The sequence below is a fragment of the Neolamprologus multifasciatus genome, chromosome 9 (assembly GCF_963576455.1).
Source record: "Neolamprologus multifasciatus chromosome 9, fNeoMul1.2, whole genome shotgun sequence".
In the NCBI taxonomy this organism is placed as follows: domain Eukaryota; kingdom Metazoa; phylum Chordata; class Actinopteri; order Cichliformes; family Cichlidae; genus Neolamprologus; species Neolamprologus multifasciatus.
Window position 1 is genome coordinate 2,593,651 of NC_140447.1, and position 17,863 is coordinate 2,611,513.

At 43.3% G+C, this 17,863-nt stretch overlaps 2 protein-coding genes across 3 annotated transcripts in view; one reads left to right on the plus strand and one right to left on the minus strand.

Moving 5' to 3' along the window:
• Window positions 1–10,671, plus strand: part of zcchc2 (zinc finger, CCHC domain containing 2) — a 26,111-nt gene extending 15,440 nt beyond the window's left edge. For both annotated transcript variants that reach the window (XM_085173103.1, XM_085173104.1), the window contains exons 10-14: window positions 2,832–2,899; window positions 3,015–3,076; window positions 6,071–6,160; window positions 6,236–7,672; window positions 9,781–10,671. In XM_085173103.1, the coding sequence (XP_085029229.1) occupies window positions 2,832–2,899; window positions 3,015–3,076; window positions 6,071–6,160; window positions 6,236–7,672; window positions 9,781–9,842 (1,719 nt within the window). In that variant the 3' untranslated portion in view covers window positions 9,843–10,671. The remainder of the gene's footprint in view (window positions 1–2,831; window positions 2,900–3,014; window positions 3,077–6,070; window positions 6,161–6,235; window positions 7,673–9,780) is intronic.
• Window positions 10,471–17,863, minus strand: part of ift74 (intraflagellar transport 74) — a 20,071-nt gene continuing 12,678 nt past the window's right edge. The window contains exons 12-20 of the mRNA XM_085173109.1: window positions 17,378–17,418; window positions 17,217–17,296; window positions 16,137–16,190; window positions 15,597–15,694; window positions 15,398–15,524; window positions 15,124–15,287; window positions 14,868–14,993; window positions 14,708–14,768; window positions 10,471–14,437 (exon numbers count right to left, since the gene is read on the minus strand). Coding sequence (XP_085029235.1) covers window positions 14,322–14,437; window positions 14,708–14,768; window positions 14,868–14,993; window positions 15,124–15,287; window positions 15,398–15,524; window positions 15,597–15,694; window positions 16,137–16,190; window positions 17,217–17,296; window positions 17,378–17,418 — 867 coding nt within the window. The 3' untranslated portion in view covers window positions 10,471–14,321. The remainder of the gene's footprint in view (window positions 14,438–14,707; window positions 14,769–14,867; window positions 14,994–15,123; window positions 15,288–15,397; window positions 15,525–15,596; window positions 15,695–16,136; window positions 16,191–17,216; window positions 17,297–17,377; window positions 17,419–17,863) is intronic.

Genomic DNA, 17,863 nt, shown 5'->3' on the forward strand with positions numbered 1-17,863 from the left:
AGAAGCAGAAAGTTAGTGGCCATCCAAGTCTTTATGTCTTTAAGACATTCCTGCAGTTTAACTAATTGGTGTGTGTTATCTGGCTTCATGGACAGATAGAGCTGGGTGTCATCTGCATAGCAGTGAAAATGTATGCTATGTCTTCTAATGATGCTGCCTAGGGGAAGCATGTATAATGTAAACAGAATTGGTCCTAGCACCGAACCCTGTGGAACTCCATAATTAACCTCAGTGTGTGAAGAGGACTCTCCATTTACATGCACAAATTGGAGTCTATTAGATAGATATGATACAAACCACTGCAGTGCAATACCTGTAATACCTACAGCATGTTCTAATCGCTCTAATAGGATATTATGGTCAACAGTATCGAATGCTGCACTAAGGTCAAGAAGGACAAGCACAGAGATGAGTCCACTGTCAGAGGCCATAAGAAGATCATTTGTAACCTTCAATAAAGCTGTTTCTGTGCTGTGATGAACTCTGAAACCTGACTGAAACTCTTCAAATAAACCATTCCTCTGCAGATGATCTGTTAGCTGTTTGACAACTACTCTTTCAAGGATTTTTGATATGAAAGGAAGGTTGGAGATTGGCCTATAATTAGCTAAGACTGCTGGGTCTAGAGATGGCTTTTTGAGTAAAGGTTTAACTGCAGCCACCTTGAAGGCCTGTGGTACATAGCCGATTATTAGAGATAGGTTGATCATATATAAGATCGAAGAATTAATCAATGGCAGGACTTCTTTGAGCAGTTTTGTAGGAATGGGGTCTAAAAGACACGTTGATGGTTTGGAGGAAGTAATTATTGAAGTTAACTCAGAAAGATCGATTGGAAAAAAAGAGTCTAACTTAACATCAATGGAACTAAGAGTAGCTGTAGATAATATTACATCTGTGGGATGATTATTGGTAATTTTTTCTCTAATGATAAAAATTTTATTTGTGAAGAAGTTCATGAAGTCATCACTAGTTAACGTTAAAGGGATGGTTGGCTCAAAAGAGCTCTGACTTTTTGTCAGCCTGGCTACAGTGCTGAAGAGAAACCTGGGGTTGTTCTTATTTTCTTCAATCAGTGATGAGTAGTAAGCTGTTCTGGCTTTGCGGAGGGCTTTCTTATAAAGCAACAAACTATTTCTCCAGGCTAAATGATGATCCTCTAAATTTGTGACACGCCATTTCCTCTCCAGATTACGAGTCATCTGCTTTAGGGTACGTGTTTGAGAATTATACCACGGGGTCAGGCACTTCTGATTAGAGACCTTAGTTTTCACTGGAGCTACAGTATCCAGAGTCGTACGTAGTGAGGAGGTGAAATTATTAACAAGATAATCGACCTCTGTTGGGGTAGCGTTCAGATAGCTGCTCTGCTCTGTGTTGGTACAGGGCATTGACGATGATAACAGTGGCTGGATTATATTCTTAAACTTAGTTACAGCGCTTTCAGAAAGACATCTACTTTGATAAAGTCCACTCTCCACTGCTGCGTAATCAATTATTGTAAATGTAAATGTTATCAAGAAATGATCAGACAGGAGAGGGTTTTCAGGAAACACTGTTAAATGTTCAGTTTCTATGCCATATGTTAAAACAAGATCTAGAGTGTGATTAAAGTGGTGGGTGGGTTCTTTTACATTTTGAGAGAAACCAATTGAGTCTAACAACAGATTAAATGCCATGTTGAGGCTGTCATTTTTAGCATCAACATGGATGTTAAAATCACCCACAATAATTATTTTATCTGAGCTCAGAACTAAATTAGATATAAAGTCTGAGAAATCAGACAGAAACTCTGTGTAAGGCCCAGGTGGACGATAGATGATAACAAGTAAGACTGGTTTCTGAGTTTCACAGCTGGGGTGGACAATGTGAAGCATCAGGCTTTCAAATGAATTAAAAGTCTGTCTTGGTCTTTCATTAATTAATAGACTGGTGTGAAAAATTGCTGCCACACCGCCCCCTCGACCTGTGCTTCGAGATTTCTGGTAGTTAGAATGACTCGGGGGTGTTGATTCATTTAAACTAACATAATCATCCTGCTGCAACCAGGTTTCTGTAAGGCAGAGTAAATCAATTTGTTGATCAATTATTAAGTCATGTACTAACAGAGACTTGGAGGAGAGAGACCTAATATTTAATAATCCACATTTCACTGTTTTACTCTTTGGTTCAGATGTGGATACTGTATTGTTCTTTCTATTCTACTCGTGCTCAGCAGTACTCGAGCGTGCCACTGAGACACACAGCGGTCATATGATTGCGAACACTGGCACGAGTGTTGTAGAAACGGTAGCTCGCTGTGCTGCAATCTGCTCCTTTTGTGCAGTAGGTGAGCTCATCGCTGCAGCAGCTCCTTTACATGAAGGCAGCAGGTTCAGTCCTGTGAGTAAAGCTCAGGAGTTCAAAGTGATTTCACTGTTAATCATTACGGGCTGCAGACGTTTGAAGGCCGCGATGATTGCATTAACCCAGCTGCTCCTGTGTCTCTGATTGGACGTGCCACGTGAAGGGGAGTGCTCTGTGCTATCTCGCTAACATGCTCAAACACTGAGATCTGCTGACAAAGCACATTCTTCATCTCACTCATAACCAATTAATTTCAGAGCCCTGGATGGGATCGACTCCTCAGTGTAAACTGGTGTTACACAGGGTTGTTTTTCTTTGTTGTTGTTGTTGTTTAACTCGTGCTCCAGCTCTGTGTAGTGTTTGTGTAAATTGGTAGGGATCCCCTAATACGCTGTTAGCTGAACAGCTGAACGTGATTAATGGCAAATCGAGTGATTCCAGAGGAGCTGTGAGCTGCATGTTAACGACTCCTCGCTTTCTTACAGCACCAGGACGCAGACAAGAGGAGCCACCCGTCCACCAAAGCCAAGAGCAGAGTGCTGCCCACAGAAGGGTATGTCTGCTCCACGAGCTCGAAGAGGCTCCACGTTTGAATCTGCGTTAGTGTACAGTGTACTGCATCTGTGTTAACACGAATGCTCTGCTCTCCCACGTGCTCCTGTTTTCAGAGAGAAGGTGAAGTGCAAGTCCTTTGTGTCCAACGGGTGTTTGGTGGCAGCCCCGAGGAAAGGTAAGCGTCTGTAGCAGGAGGCGGTGTACTTCAACAGGACGGTGCTTTTGAAGCAGCTCCTATAAGCTGAGCAGTGTTGCTAACTTAGCGACCTTTTTTCCTTTTTTCTTTTCTAAAAAGCGACTTTTGTTGGTGTTATTAGTCAGACTTATGAGCACTTTTTGACGTGAAAGCACGTATCGCTGTTCCTCTCAACAAGCCGCCCGAGCCAAAGCGCTCACAGGCGGCGGATCATTCTCACGTAGCGGTCGCCCACAGCTGCAGTCAGAGCAGGAGACGCTGACCCCTACGCGCCCAAACTGCAAATGAATCGCACAGGAGCGAAGCCGCTGCTGTAACGCAGTCAGTTCTTGTTTTACTGTTTGTGGATCAGAAGGTTTAAAACGACTTAAACACACACAGTAACTCAGCCAGAGGGCCTGTTTCAGGTCACTTTTGCCGGCACCAAGCCTGGATGAAGGTTGGAATCGTGACATTAAAAATCAAATCAAAATTTATTTATATGCACATATTAAAACAACAGTGTTGACCATAGTGCCTCACAGTCAGTAAAAGCATGAGACAGTTAAAACAAACAATCAAACAATAGGTAACAACACAACAAGCTGGACCAGCCAACAGAATCAAAGCCAAAATAAAAAAATAAGTTTTAAGACGTGATTTAAAAGACTGGATCGACTCGGCAGTACGAACATGAACAGGGAGGTTATTCCAGAGTCTGGGTGCCACGGATGCAAAGGCCCGGTCACCTCTCGACTTCATTAGAGTCCTAGGTTGTGCTAGGAGCCTGTGATTGGACGATCTAAGTGCTCTGTTGGGATTGTATGAGTGGAGTAGTTCAGAGAGATAGGTGGGCGCTAAATTATTCAGAATATTAAAAGTGAACAAAAGAATTTTAAAATCTATGCGATATTTAACAATGTAATTTGGCTAAAATTGGAGTGATGTGTTCACAGATTCTCGTAGCTGTTAAAAGACGCGCAGCTGCATTTTGAATTAACTGAAGAGAGGAGTGTTGGAGGCCCGAGTAGAGGCAGTTACAGTCGTCCAATCTGGATGTGATAAATGAGTAGATAAGCTTTAAAGGAAGGAACGGCTTTGCTTTGGAAATCTGACGCAACTGGTAAAAGCTGTTTTTACCACAGTAAAAACAATAACTTTTAAAAGAATTTCATTTGTAGTTCTAAATATATTCTAAATGCATTTAGGGTGTTTTTTGTTTTATGCAAATTAGGCGATGACCTCATTTAGCGACTTTTAGCACAGCCAATAGCTGTTTTCCTTACTGAGTTGGCAACACTGTATCAGAGGCTGCACCGCGAATGTAAACACATGGTATTGCTATAGCAATGATACTGCGATGTAACACCTTTATGTTGCCTAATAATGTTTCTGTGTTATCATGTGACATGGCGCTAGCGGTTACTGCATGGATGGTATTAGTAGACAGTAAACGACTAATAATAACTAGAGATGGCACGATACCACTTTTTTATGTCCGATACTGATACCGATATCATAAAGTTGGATATCTGCCGATACCGATATGAATCCGATATAGTGTGTTTTTTAATCAATAAAACGTTTTTTTTAATATCTTGCTGCATTTTGTATAAGTTTATACTCAAGTTTAAATAAATAACAACACTAAAGCTATTCTGTTATACCTGTATGTAAAAAATACAACAAAATATTTCATAGTTCAGCAACACTGATCAATCTAATAAACTTAAACCTGCTCCATCCTCCCTGTTCTGGTATTTTAAAGAGTACTTAGCAGAAATATTAAGCAACCTAACTAATAGGGTTGCAAACTCCCAGCAAAAAAAAATAGGGAACCCCCCACCCTCCACCTCATGATGCTTAATCGATGTAATCAAATTTAATTTGATGCAGGGGGAAAATGCACAGAAAGAAATTATTTTTCAAGAATAATTAAATAGATTCAACATCTTTCTTCAACAGAACTGCAGACTGCACAGATGGTACCTTCCCAAAGGAAAAAGTACTACTACTAAAAAGTACTAGGGTATATTAGACTTAACAGTTACTATATACAGTAATGGACTTCTATATATTTTACATCAGATTAAAACTTTGGGTGTAAGATTCAGATAATTATTTATTAAAAGCTCGACATTTTAAATGAGAATAAGAAAGAAAAGTATGTCTTTGTGCCCCCTTTTCCCTGTTCATGCCCTATCGGCCCCCCTGGCTAAACTTTGCTAGATCCGCCCCTGCACAGTTACCAGCCGTCAGCTGTAGAAAAAGATCCTGGTGTAGAAAGTAATATTAAATAAATTCTAACAACAGCTTATCAAGCTTAAACGTGCTGCTGTTGTTCAGCCGCTGGTTTCCTCTTTCTGGTGAGAAGTGGGCCAAAAACTAAGAAGAGAGACGATCAGCTGATCATTAAGCAGTTTCACGATTGAAGTAGCAGCAGGAGAGAGAGAGAGAGAGAGAGAGGCAGTCGCTCCATATATCTGTTGTTAAGCTTAACGTGGGAATGCTTTACAAACATTCAGAGATGAACTTACACACTTGCTTTACTTCTCTCTGGGAAAACTTCCTCGGAGATGAAATGTTTGCTAGCAGGCTACAAATACACACAGCCGCTCTATCACGTGACCATACTGCTGCTACGTGCTACGGTTATGAGCCGGGTTACCCCGTGTTGCAACTTTGTGAGGTGCTTTTTTGATATTTAATGGATCGGATTACATTTTTTTATTTCTCGCCGATATCCGATCCAGTAATTTGGGTCAGTATCGGACCGATACCGATACGTAATATCGGATCGGTCCATCTCTAATAATAACGTCTCTTATAGGCTGGAGTTCCTCATGAATCGCAGCTGAAGCAGAGTCTCAGTCACTAGTTTAATAAACTCGTCAGTAAATCTCGTCTTATCGTAAAGGACACGTCAACAATCGTGCTGTTTCCTGTTGCATACGCAGTACATGGACGCTTTTGTTTGACACATTGTTGTTGCAGATGGTTCATCGTCAGAAAGCTGCAGCTCCCCGTCCAGCCCACAGCACCGAGGACCAGAGAGCCTGGAGAGTGAGGATGAACACAACAAAGGTAGAACTATCACACGCCCTTCTTCTAAATGAAGCCGCTGTAAAGATAAGCACTGACACTGGCGTCCTCTGTCAGATACAGACAGCCCCTGTGACGACCTCTGTAAAGGACCAGGCTCTGACACGTTCTTCACCGGACAGACTGATCCTGCTGTGCTGGCGGACGCCTCCTTCAGCAGCCTGGAGGGGAGAGCAGACTTCCCCCATATTTCCTTCATGCATAATGTGAGCTACATACTCCCCAACGGAGCTGCGGACGCTGGCCTCCCACTGGGTTCACTTCCTGGCCAGAGCATGGTTCCAGAGGGAAAGCCCTCATCGGGGCCGCTAATGATTCCGATGCCCACACTGCCTCCAGCCGTCTCTGGAATTGTGGACGACCCGGAGAAGAGGGATGTTGTCCAAACCTTTGGGATTCCTACTGGACTGCATCCTGCAGGAACGTCTGCTATGCAGCCGTTGATCCAGGGCTTCAAAACGGCGTTGTCGCACAGCCAGGGTGGCGCTGACGGAGCGCCGGGGAGTGGATCTTCACCTGCTGCACCGCAGGTCTCACACCAGGGTCCAATCAGACCCGTCAGCGTCATGTCTTCTCCAATACTAACCTGCCAAGACCCCGCCAACATCAGCCCGGGCCTGGCCTCGTCTCTACCACATGTGGAGACATCGCAGAGCAAGCGCCCAGGCTTACCGTCTGCCCTGCCTTCTCCCTACACCCTGCCCCCCCCTGCTCCATCGCCTGGACAAGTACAAGCTGCCGTTCCACCAGCTGTGCCCACACACACCCCTGGACCTGCCCCGAGCTCCAGCCCAGCACTTACACACAGCACGGCGCACAGCGACTCGACATCCTACAGTAACAGCAGCGCGTCCACTGGGAGCCCCCCGGTGGCTCCCGGCAGCCCTCTCACTCTCCAGCAGCCAGCAGCAGCGCAGCAGCAGCTGCCGATGGGCTGCGGGACGTGTGGCTGTCACAATAACTGCGGCAGCCGAAGCAGCAGTGTGAGCGTCGCCTCGGGTCAGACGCCTTTATTCTTCCCCGGCCACCAGATGGCAGCAGCGCACCAGATGTTCAGCGTTCCTCCGCCGCTCTTCCAGATCACAAGCCTGTGCAATAGCAGCTACCTCACCCAGGCTCACCCTCCTCACCAGGCCAACGGACCCACCTCCCTGCCCCCTTACTTCCCCAGTGCCGCTCCAGCACATCCGCCCCCTTACCTTAACACTCACGCCCAAAGTCATGCAGAGGTACCGTCGCACATGCTGGCCACGCAGGCTACAGCAGTGGTAGCCGCCGCCAGCTACAGCCTCCAGCAGCCGATGGCTCCAAACACGTCGTTCTGCCACCATGTCTACCAGCACGTGTACCCTCCCCTGGGGATGCTGCCTCCCTCTCTGTTGGGGGGAGGTGGCGTCAATAAGAAGAACGGGAACGTGTCCTGTTATAACTGCGGTGTGAGCGGCCACTTTGCTCACGAATGCAACCAGCCCTCCATTGACTCCACACAGCAAGGTAACAGCTACACCCAACACAGCAAAGACATGTGTGCAGACCCTACAGGTGTGTGAAACAGCGCAGTGTCACCTCCTACGTTAGGATGAACGTAATCGCTGAATACAAACAAGTACAGTTATCAGCCATAAAAGGCTGATGGCGGCATGGACGCCAAAGTTTGTGTACGAGAATGAGGTGGTGTGGGATTTCTCACTGATTCTGTGGGTCCAAGTTCAAATCTCAGTGACCTTGACCTCAAGATCAGAGGTCATGTTTTCTGAAGGTATTTTAAATGCGTTAACACAAACGAGGCAGTGTAGGATTTTTGTTTATCTGCACTTTTTCTTGACGTTTCCACAGAAACGGTTTGGTTAGGACAGGCTGATGACAACTAAAGATTATTTTGGTAGTCGACTAACCTCCAGAGAGTTATTTGTAACACGTTACTGTAATCTGATTACTTTTTTCAAGTAACGAGTAAAGTAAGGGATTACTATTGCAAAAACGGTAATTAGATTACTGTTACTTTCCCGTAGGAACGCTGCGTTACTGCGTTACTAAAACCGTGATTTTCTTGCGAGAACGTCTCATGACAGTGACGTAAGCGAGTGCGACGTTCGTGACAACAGCTGTGTGCAGATCAACAATGGATCATATATCGAGTGCAGAGAGAGTATGAGCGTGCAGCGTTTAAAGCGTGGAAGTACTGACCTTACTTTGAGTTTGATTCCATAAAAAGTGACAAAAACATTAGTGTCCGTTGTGCGTGGGAAGAAAACTTCTTTTTACAGCGAAAAAAACCCTAAACTTCCAAACAAGCACCGAGTAGCTACGACGTAATGGGAAACTCACAGAGAAACTCGCGGATTCTTCCACTGACCGCTGCACACCTGCACCAGGGTAAACCTCCGCCTACCCCACTCCTGCTTTACAGGTGAAAATAGAGCAACAGGACCGCCAGTCTTTGACTTTATTTATTTTCTGCTGTGTTTTACTTGCATCTATTTGAAAGACTGAGTGTAAACACACAAAATATTTTATTTTATGTGCTGGAATGTGCAGAAAATAGGTTTAAATGTTAAACTAATTTCTTCCAGTCAGAGAATGTTGCAGATAATTAAATTTTTGCTTGATGCATAAAGTTAAAAGATTAAAACTAATAAAACAAGTTTTAAAAAGAGACTTTTCCATTTGATTACATTTTGTATGATGATTATGTAGAAAAAGTAGAATTGGGCTGAAAGATCTATCACTTTATCACCTATTCAGGTTGTAAATCGTGTTTTTAAAAAGTAACTAACTAACTAAGTAATTAATTACTTTTGAAAATAAGTAATCAGTAAAGTAACGGGATTACTTTTTGGGGAAGTAATCAGTAATTAGTTACTGATTACTTTTTTCCAAGTAACTTGACCAACACTGCTAACCTCCACTTCCTGTGGGTAAACCTCATGTTCTCTTATGAATATCGCCTCGTTGTGTCTTCCCACAGAAAACTAATGACTCAAACACATGAATTTAAAAATGATCAAATGTATTTTTACCGTTACCCAACAGGACCATCAAAACACAAGTGAAATAAATAAAAGGCATCATCATGGACCCACTCAGAGTCGGCGTCACAGCTCAGGGTGCCCGTGTTTGAAATGCTCGTGCGCTGCAGTGATGCTGTTGTGCAGTGAAAGCATTTAACTTTGTTTTCTGTGATATGCGTCCATCCTCCTGTTTTGCCATCAGCACTGCTGTGTTCGTCTGCATTAGTGTGTCTGCAGGTGATGTAGGCGATGCTGCCCGCACAGCTTCCTGTAGTGTGTTGCACATTTACGCTGTGTTGGTACAAATCTATAATCGTCAGTATTACCAGCTCACACTTTATGGCTGTGATGGGTTTAAACAGGTTAACGTGTTTGGAAACAGTTGCAGTCGTCCTTCCTCACAGGTAGAGTAATGTAGTGCACAAAATAAGTGTGTGTGGGTTTGTCGAACCAGTCTTAACACAAACCTGAAGCGCGGGCCTGTTTGTTCTTCAGCAGACGTGCTCGGCATCACTGGACGCTGTTGGTCCTGACGAGTCACGTAGTCGTGATGAAGCACTGCGAGCTGATGTTTGTGTGTTTGTGTCACAGGTGGGTTCCGGTTAAAGTACGCACCGTCCCACATCTCAGACGGCCCTGACAACGCCGACTGAAGGACACGAGGAGGATGGAGGAAGTTCCTGCGACCTCGTTTCCATGGCGGCAGCTGTTTGTGAGCTGCGTGATTAAGCTTCTGCGTTCGCCACCACATCCTCTGAACAGGACCGACCTGCCAAGGGCTCCGTGGACAAAGCCGGAGTACTCGTGCCTGGAAAAAGACCTTCATCCCGTGGGGATTACTCATTGCACACGCAAACTGTCCATGTGACTCGAAGCCCCACCCCCTTTCAGTTGGTTTTTGGTATTTTTGCACTGAGGGTCGGAAATGATTAACTTATTAATTCTTAGGAAGTGAGAGCTATTTTGAGGATATTTAGTTTTAACATTAAGCGGAGCCTTCGGTCTCGACTGGGAGCTTCGTAAACACTTTGTAAGAGAGAGCGTATTTATGCCTTTTCTTAACTGTTCGATTTTATTGTACAGCAGTTTTCAAAGACTACGAATCAAAGATGGATTTTGTTTTCAATTTTGCTGTAAGGTTTTTGAATGTATGTTTAAAGAGGAGCCTGATTCAGAGTGGACGGATCTCACGCATTTTTGCCACTTGGTGTGTTTTTAGTTGAAGGGTAATTGCTGCTGCTTTGTAATTTAATTTTCTTATTGTTTTCCATTTTTTAAAAGTTGTTTTATTTAGTCAGATGCACTATAGAGAAGCAGGAGCCACTACGACATTCTGCACCGGATACACGTTCACGTTTTATTGGTGTTCATTTGAAATCTGCATGAATTGGCAAACGAATCAGCATTTTGTGTAAAACCAATTTTTATGGCTAACAGTGGAGAAGTTGAAGCGACATCTGCAGAAATAAAACTGAGATTCCAGGTAATGAGTCAGATCAGTTCTGTTCCAGCATGTTCGGTCCTCACCATGTTGCTCTGATTTATTTATTTTTCTCTTTAAGAAACCTTAAACCTTAGTAGCTTTTTCCTTTTAGCGTCCATGCTCGGAGTGTCCATCAAACTGAGACGTGCTGGCAGAAAGGCAAACATGTTCAGTTTAGTTCATATCCAAGCCCCCTCCAACATTTTGCATGAATTAGTATTAAAGTTTAGGCCACTTGCATTATTGGGAAACATCCTTTTCTCTCTGATTGCTGTAAACATGTTCACGTTTGGCCAACTTTAGCTACCGTGTGTTGCCCAAACTGAAGTGTTGGCTCGGGCCCTTCTCCAGCGTTACCTGGGCCGGTGTATTTACAGCAACTACCGGTCTGAGGTGGGTCCAGTTTAATAGTTTGGCCTGTTGGAATCGCCATTGATCCGGGAAGCTCCAGACCAATTATCAGTGGAGTGTTTGAAAGGCAAAACTCATCTTCTTTCAACCAAAGTTGGCCTTTAATTTGATCTACTAAATGGCGATGTGGCCACAAAGGTGCAAAGTGTCATACGGCGTTCCCACGAAGCTGTGACATGGAAACTGATTCGTAAAGCACAGACAGTTACAGGCTGAACTCAACACTGTCACAGACGACACCTGACGCTTTCTGGATTCAACTGAATCAATTGAAAAGATCTATAGTTTTGATTTCTGAATATTTTAAGGTGGACTTGAGAGTTATTTTGATGCGGAAAAGCAGGAACAGCAGATTTAAAGCGATAAATATTCTCCTGAGGTTTTTGTGACACCGATTAAAGAAGGCAAGGTGTGAATATGGAGCCCCAAAGTGGTTGAGAGTACATCAATTAATTGTTGATCATGTAGAATATAAGTGTAATTAAAGGTGGCTTAATTCATAACCCATTGTTAAGAGTTTTTAAGGAGGATCTAAGATTTTTCTAATCTGTTTTTAGTTCATAATGGAATTTGTCGCTGTTCCCTTATGTTTTAGCTGATAACTACAACTTACCCTGTGGCATAGACGGTGTACACAATGGGCCAACCCACTGTGATATCACCCACTGGTTAGTGATGTTTGTTACCGGGCCTTGAACTGGCAGGTGAGGAGAATCTGTCACACGTCACAACTCGATAACCGTAGTGGTCGCCCCCTGATGGCCACTGAAAATACTGCACGTTTAAGGCGCTGGCTTCACTTTTCACATCAGTCTTTACTGTCCCTGCAAGCAAACTGCTGCCCACATTAGTCAGCACAGCGTAGAGTAACTAATGCTGAGTCTAGCTGCTAGTGTAATATTCCTCCGGAGCACTAACGATTTAGATAAGGTTATAATCTAGTTTTCTGTTTAGCTAACATTAGCTTATTAACCAGTGACGTCTGAAGCCTTCTGAGCAGCCATTCAGAAGCTTGGCAGCTTAACTGCCTCGGCGCGAGCAGCACGAGTTGCCTTGGTTATAAATAATCAGAGTAGGCTGTTCCCACATTTGTTGAATGTCTTCAGCACTATTGCTGTTCTTGCTCCAAGCAGCTAGCTGGCTATAGTTGAAAGCAGTTGATGAGCTTTGACACATTTTAATATTAGAATTTTAAATGTTTGACAAAAATAATTCCCACCTCTTCTTTGGGTTCCATATGTAACATTTATTTAAGCAATTAAGTTGTCAGTACAAAATAAATGAGATCAGTTCGAGAACACTCGTCGCTAACACAAATGTAGGATTGTTTTATTTATTAATGAACACGTTGAAGTTTCTGGTCGCCATTTGATGCACTAAGGCTGTTCATTGGTTGTTTTCAGAGCTTTGTGGATATGGTGCTTGTTTTTGTGCCGTGTCTGTCCTCCATTATCGCTCAGCCTGCTGTCAGTGCATTAGTTGATCTATGCATACATGTTTGGGTCCCCTCCCCCAGATGTTTTAAATTGAAAAGCAAGAGAAGCAAGTGGTGGGACGACAAGATATTTCATGTAAAACTGCTAAAGAGATGCACAAAAACAAACAACTGTAGATGGGCTTTATTCATGTTTCCCTTTGAAGTTCTTCCTTTTCATTCAAGACTTGACGATCTCACTGCTCTGGATCACGAGCAGTGAGAAGATGTGGATGAAGAAGAGGGGATTCATGTGTGTGTATATACTGAGGACACCAAATAAACCCAAGTTTCATTTTATTGACCTTTGAATGGTTAGAAAAATGCTGTACTGTTCATCAATGTTTACTGTACTCTTTGATATCTACACACCAGAAAGGTCAAATATTTCTAGAGTGGAATTTGGATTTTATGCAAATTGTTCCTGGTTTTTTTTCTGTAATTAAAAGCAATAAATAAAAATAAAACGTGTCCGTCTGTCCTTTAGATTTGGCTGCAGCCTGTATTTTGCTGTGCACATTAAGATGCACCGTTTAGATTCCTGGTTGGGTAAACGACCAGCCATGAAAACCAGATATTATCAAGATCAACTCCAACTTTTAGTGTGACAAGATGAGATTACCCTGACATCTGCAATCAGTCTCTTTGTGGTTAAACATACAGCTTTGTCAACATTCAATTCAATTCAATTTTATTTATATAGCGCCAAATCACAACAAAAGTCGCCTCAAGGCGCTTCATAGATACAGAGAAAAACCCAACAATCATATGACCCCCTATAAGCAGCACTTTGGCGACAGTGGGAAGGAAAAACTCCCTTTTAACAGGAAGAAACCTCCGGCAGAACCAGGCTCAGGAGGGGCGGGGCCATCTGCTGCATCTTAGCTTCTATACAGCTAAGTAGCTCGATAGTTTGAAAGTAGCAGTGAATGCTAGCAGGCTAACTCTGTTAAACCTCAAGGAAAAGGTGGGCCTGACTGGACTGTTGTCTTTAAGAAGCTTTAGTTGGTAAGCAAAAAGTTGCTGGTTTGATTCCAGCTAGCGGCACAAATTACTTTTGGGATTCATCAGGAAGGAACTGAACGCCTAAACACTTCTATACATTCAATTTCTAGACCTGGAAACTACGCCCATCTTTTATATACAGTCTATTATCTTAATGACCTTGTAGTACCATATCACCCTATTAGAGCACTTCGCTCCCGCTCTGCAGGCCTACTTGTTGTTCCTAGAGTATTTAAAAGTAGAATGGGAGGCAGAGCCTTCAGTTTTCAGGCCCCTCTTCTGTGGAACCAGCTTCCAGTTTGGATTCAGGAGACAGACACTATCTCTGCTTTCAAGATTAGGCTTAAAACTTTCCTTTTTGCTAAAGCATATAGTTAGGGCTGGACCAGGTGACCCTGAATCCTCCTTTAGTTATGCTGCAATAGACGTAGGCTGCCGGGGGATTCCCATGATGCATTAGACATGTACGTTAGTTTAACTGATGCATTTGTATGTCTCCGTCTCTCAGTTAATTGTATGTGTTTATTTTTTTCTTTTGCAATAAACAGACAGTACCTATGAAACACGTTTATTTAAATTAGCTCGCCGTTTTACATTTACATCTCTACTTAAAGCTACTGTCAGAATGCAGCACAATCTCTCTGCCTTTGAATGACAGAAAAGGTATTTGGGTATAAACACTCAACACATTTTGCTTCTAATGACCATGAGCCTGTCAGAAAGCTTCATCTGGAACCAAATGAATAAAGCCTTTTGTTTTTAACTCATGTTGTTCTGCAGCAGCTCTATGAGGCTCTTGTTGTAATCGACCACCTGTTGGGAGACGCTCTTGGCGACTGAGGCGTAGTCGCTCTCCTGGGATTTGGAGGCGATGACTGACGCTGCAGTTGAGGAAAAACCACAGAGCTCACAGAACTGGTGTCTCAGAGACCAGAGGTTTATAGAAGACAGAAACCGGGCGTCTCTTCGAGAGCTGGAAAATAAAAATAACTGTATGCACACATCTGACAAGTACTGCTCCTTTAATTACCTCCAAACGTTGCCAAAGCTGTAAAGAACTGGTCCTAGTGTTTAAAAAGCTCACTGGATGCTGGAGGCTGAATAGAGGTGTGGATGAACTCATACGTCATATTTCTAAAGGATACATTCTTTCATCACAAAATTGTTCTGCTCCAGGTGCTGCCATTTCCTCTCCAGGTTAGCCAGCTAACGTTCACACACATAAAGCAACACAAAACAGGAAGGCAGGTGGTGAGGAGGGTCAGAAGATTCAGTCTGTTTCCCGTGTACCAAAACACGACTAACCTGAGCGTGAGTCTCGTTTTCTTGCAGTTTGGTCTTCAGGGCTTCATATTTCTGGCTCGTCTCCTCCAGCAGCTGTCCAAATGCATCTCGACGCTGAGTCAGCGACACCTGCTCCTCCTGCAGCCTCTGCAGCACAAGGAGAGAAAACAAAGTGTAGTCCGTTCATTTTTGAAAACGCAGCTCCATTATTGAAGCTCTCGGGGACAGTGGTGAGAAAGAACTCCCTTTTAACAGGAAGAGAAGAGTTTGCAGTTACCTTCTTCCTCTCCTCAGCTGTGAGCCTGAGGGTGTCCAGGTCCCTGTAGGTATGCAGCTCAGCCTGCATGGTGCTGACGCGCTCCTGCAGGCTGCTCAGCTCGCCCGTGATCTTCCCCTCCAGCTGCTGCACCTTCTCCAGGTCCTGCTGCAGGCGCTGGGACTCTGCAGGGGCAGAGAAGGGGCTTTGTTCAGTGCTCGTGTTGTCGGGACATAATAAATGAATGTGATCTCTTTAGAAGTGAGGGAAACCCGACTGTGTGTGTGTCACCCACCTGTCGTCAGTCCTCTAGCGGTGCTCTCTGACTGGACCACCTCGGTCTCCTTGCTCACCAGCACTTCCTGCATGTTCCTCAGCTCGCTGGCTGTCACTGTATCCACCTGACGGAGCCGCAACATGTTCTACAAAGACACGCACAGTTAGTGCAGTGGACCACTCTGTGTTTGTCCTCCCATTTCATCAGCGCTGCTCACCCTGCTGCAGTGCTCCAGGAGTGAGACAATGTTCTCCTGGCCCTGCTTTAATCGCTCCTCCTCCTGAGCCCTGGACTCCTCAAACGACTCGAGGAACCCTGAGAAGAGGACAGAGGTTATATCCATGCACTGCTGAGATGTGGAGCTGGGACAGTAGGTTCCCTCTGCTTCCTCCTAACAGTGGAAATCAAACCACTGTGTGTGTGACTCCTAACTGTCATCAATTAGGCTTCCTGCTTTCACAGACAGTGTTTGCATCAGCCCTCACATTCCCAAATGTGGGATCATCAGTGTTGATTAAACAGATTAACAAATACATGCCTGTCAGCCTGCATCTGCACAACTACTCTGCCACAGTCCAAGACATCAAGATGCAGTTTGTGTGTCTGTCAGTCGCTGTGACGCTGACCGACTGACCGTCTCCTCTCAGTCTCTCCGTTAACTGTTGCATGTGTTCATTTTTTTCTTTTGCAATAAACGCACACAGTACGTAAGAAATGTTCTCGAATGTCACAAGTGTTCAGTTGGACTGGGACTCACGGTCGATCTCCTCTTCCTTCCTCTTCAGCTCTTTGTATTTTTGTTGACACTCGCCTGTGGAAATGTTCAGAATATTGAAATCACTTTTTTGTTTTTGTTTGTTTCACACATGGTACAGCCGTAATTCATTTCCCATACACAACCTTCCTTTCAATTAAAGTAAAACTGTTTCCATGCATGAAAAGGAAGAAGAATAAATTCTTATTGACACCTGCCCCCTATCTGTGATAATACAAGTAGGCCACCAAAATTACACTCTGACAATATTCTGCACATAACAAAACAAGGCAAACAGAACAATATACTCAACAATGAGCAACACCACTAAATCTCAAACTAAAAGGATCATTTTTCTACAATTAAATTCTATTATTTTCAACTTCTTCATACTGGTTTATCATTTTATTCTTATAGCAGATTTTAAATTGAGAAACATTTGTACAACACTTAATGATCACTGAGAGAATTCCAGTTTCTTATGCCTGTGACTGTTGGACACATTTGCCTTTGTGTGCTTCGACCAAACCGGTGCTTAAAATAAAACTTCCTTCTGCCGCACAATACAAATAAACTTTGTAACTTCAGAGGTAGTGTTTTATTTTTTGCCCTAAACATAATAGTTAAAGTCTGTAATTTCACTATGTCTTCTAGTTTTAATAAATTTGATTTTATAAACAAACTATTAGTGTGTTCTCTATATTTAACATCATGCATAATTCGAATCGCTCTCTTCTGTAATAAATATAATGGTTTCATATTAGTCACATATGTGTTCCCCCATACTTCAACACAATAACTCATATAGGGCAGAAACAATGAAAAATATAATATTCTCAGTGTCTTGTAATGTAATATATATCTTACATTACCCAGGATATAAATACTTTTAGCCAACTTTTTTTTAACATGTTCAATGTGTGATTTCCATGGTAACTCGTCCACTATTACACCCAGAAAACAGAATTCTGTCACTCTTTCAATTAATACTCCCTCTATAGATAATACTATCTCTTCCTCCTTTACACGGTTTCCGAATATATCAAAGGTGATTCAGATTTAGATCCTCATCCTGTGGGTTACCCTGAGCTGCTTCTGAGTCCTGCTCCAGGTGTCGGATCTCCTCTGTGATTTGTCTTGTCCTGTCCCGTGTCTCCGAAAGCCTGAGTACACACAATATACACATATTCTTACACGCACACGCAGAAGTGACGAGTATCTAAGTACTTGTAACGGGTACATACTGCCTCTCCATGCTGGCAATTTCCTGGTTGTCCTCTTTCACCTGGAAAACAGAAGCACAGCTTCAGTCTTGAAGCTTCAGGAACTCTGCTCACTGCTGTTTACCATTCAGCAGTTTGGTCGTTTGACCACATGATGGTGCTGTTGACCTACTCTCTGAATCACTGCACACGTTTATGATGAAGAACAGCCCTACTGTACGTTACCACAGTAACCTGGGTTAAACTTCAGTGTTATTAAGTTTACTTAATTACCAATTCATTATTATCAGAATGTCCAAAAAACTCCCTGAAAGCCTTCAGTTAATCCAAAATGCTGCAGCAAGAGTCCTGACAGGGACTAGAAAGAGAGAGCATATTTTTCCTGTTTTGGCTTCCCATCATTGGCTTCCTGTTAAATCCAGAATTGAATTCAAAATCCTGCTCCTCACATACAAGGTCTTAAATAATCAGGCCCCATCTTATCTTAATGACCTTGTAGTACCATAT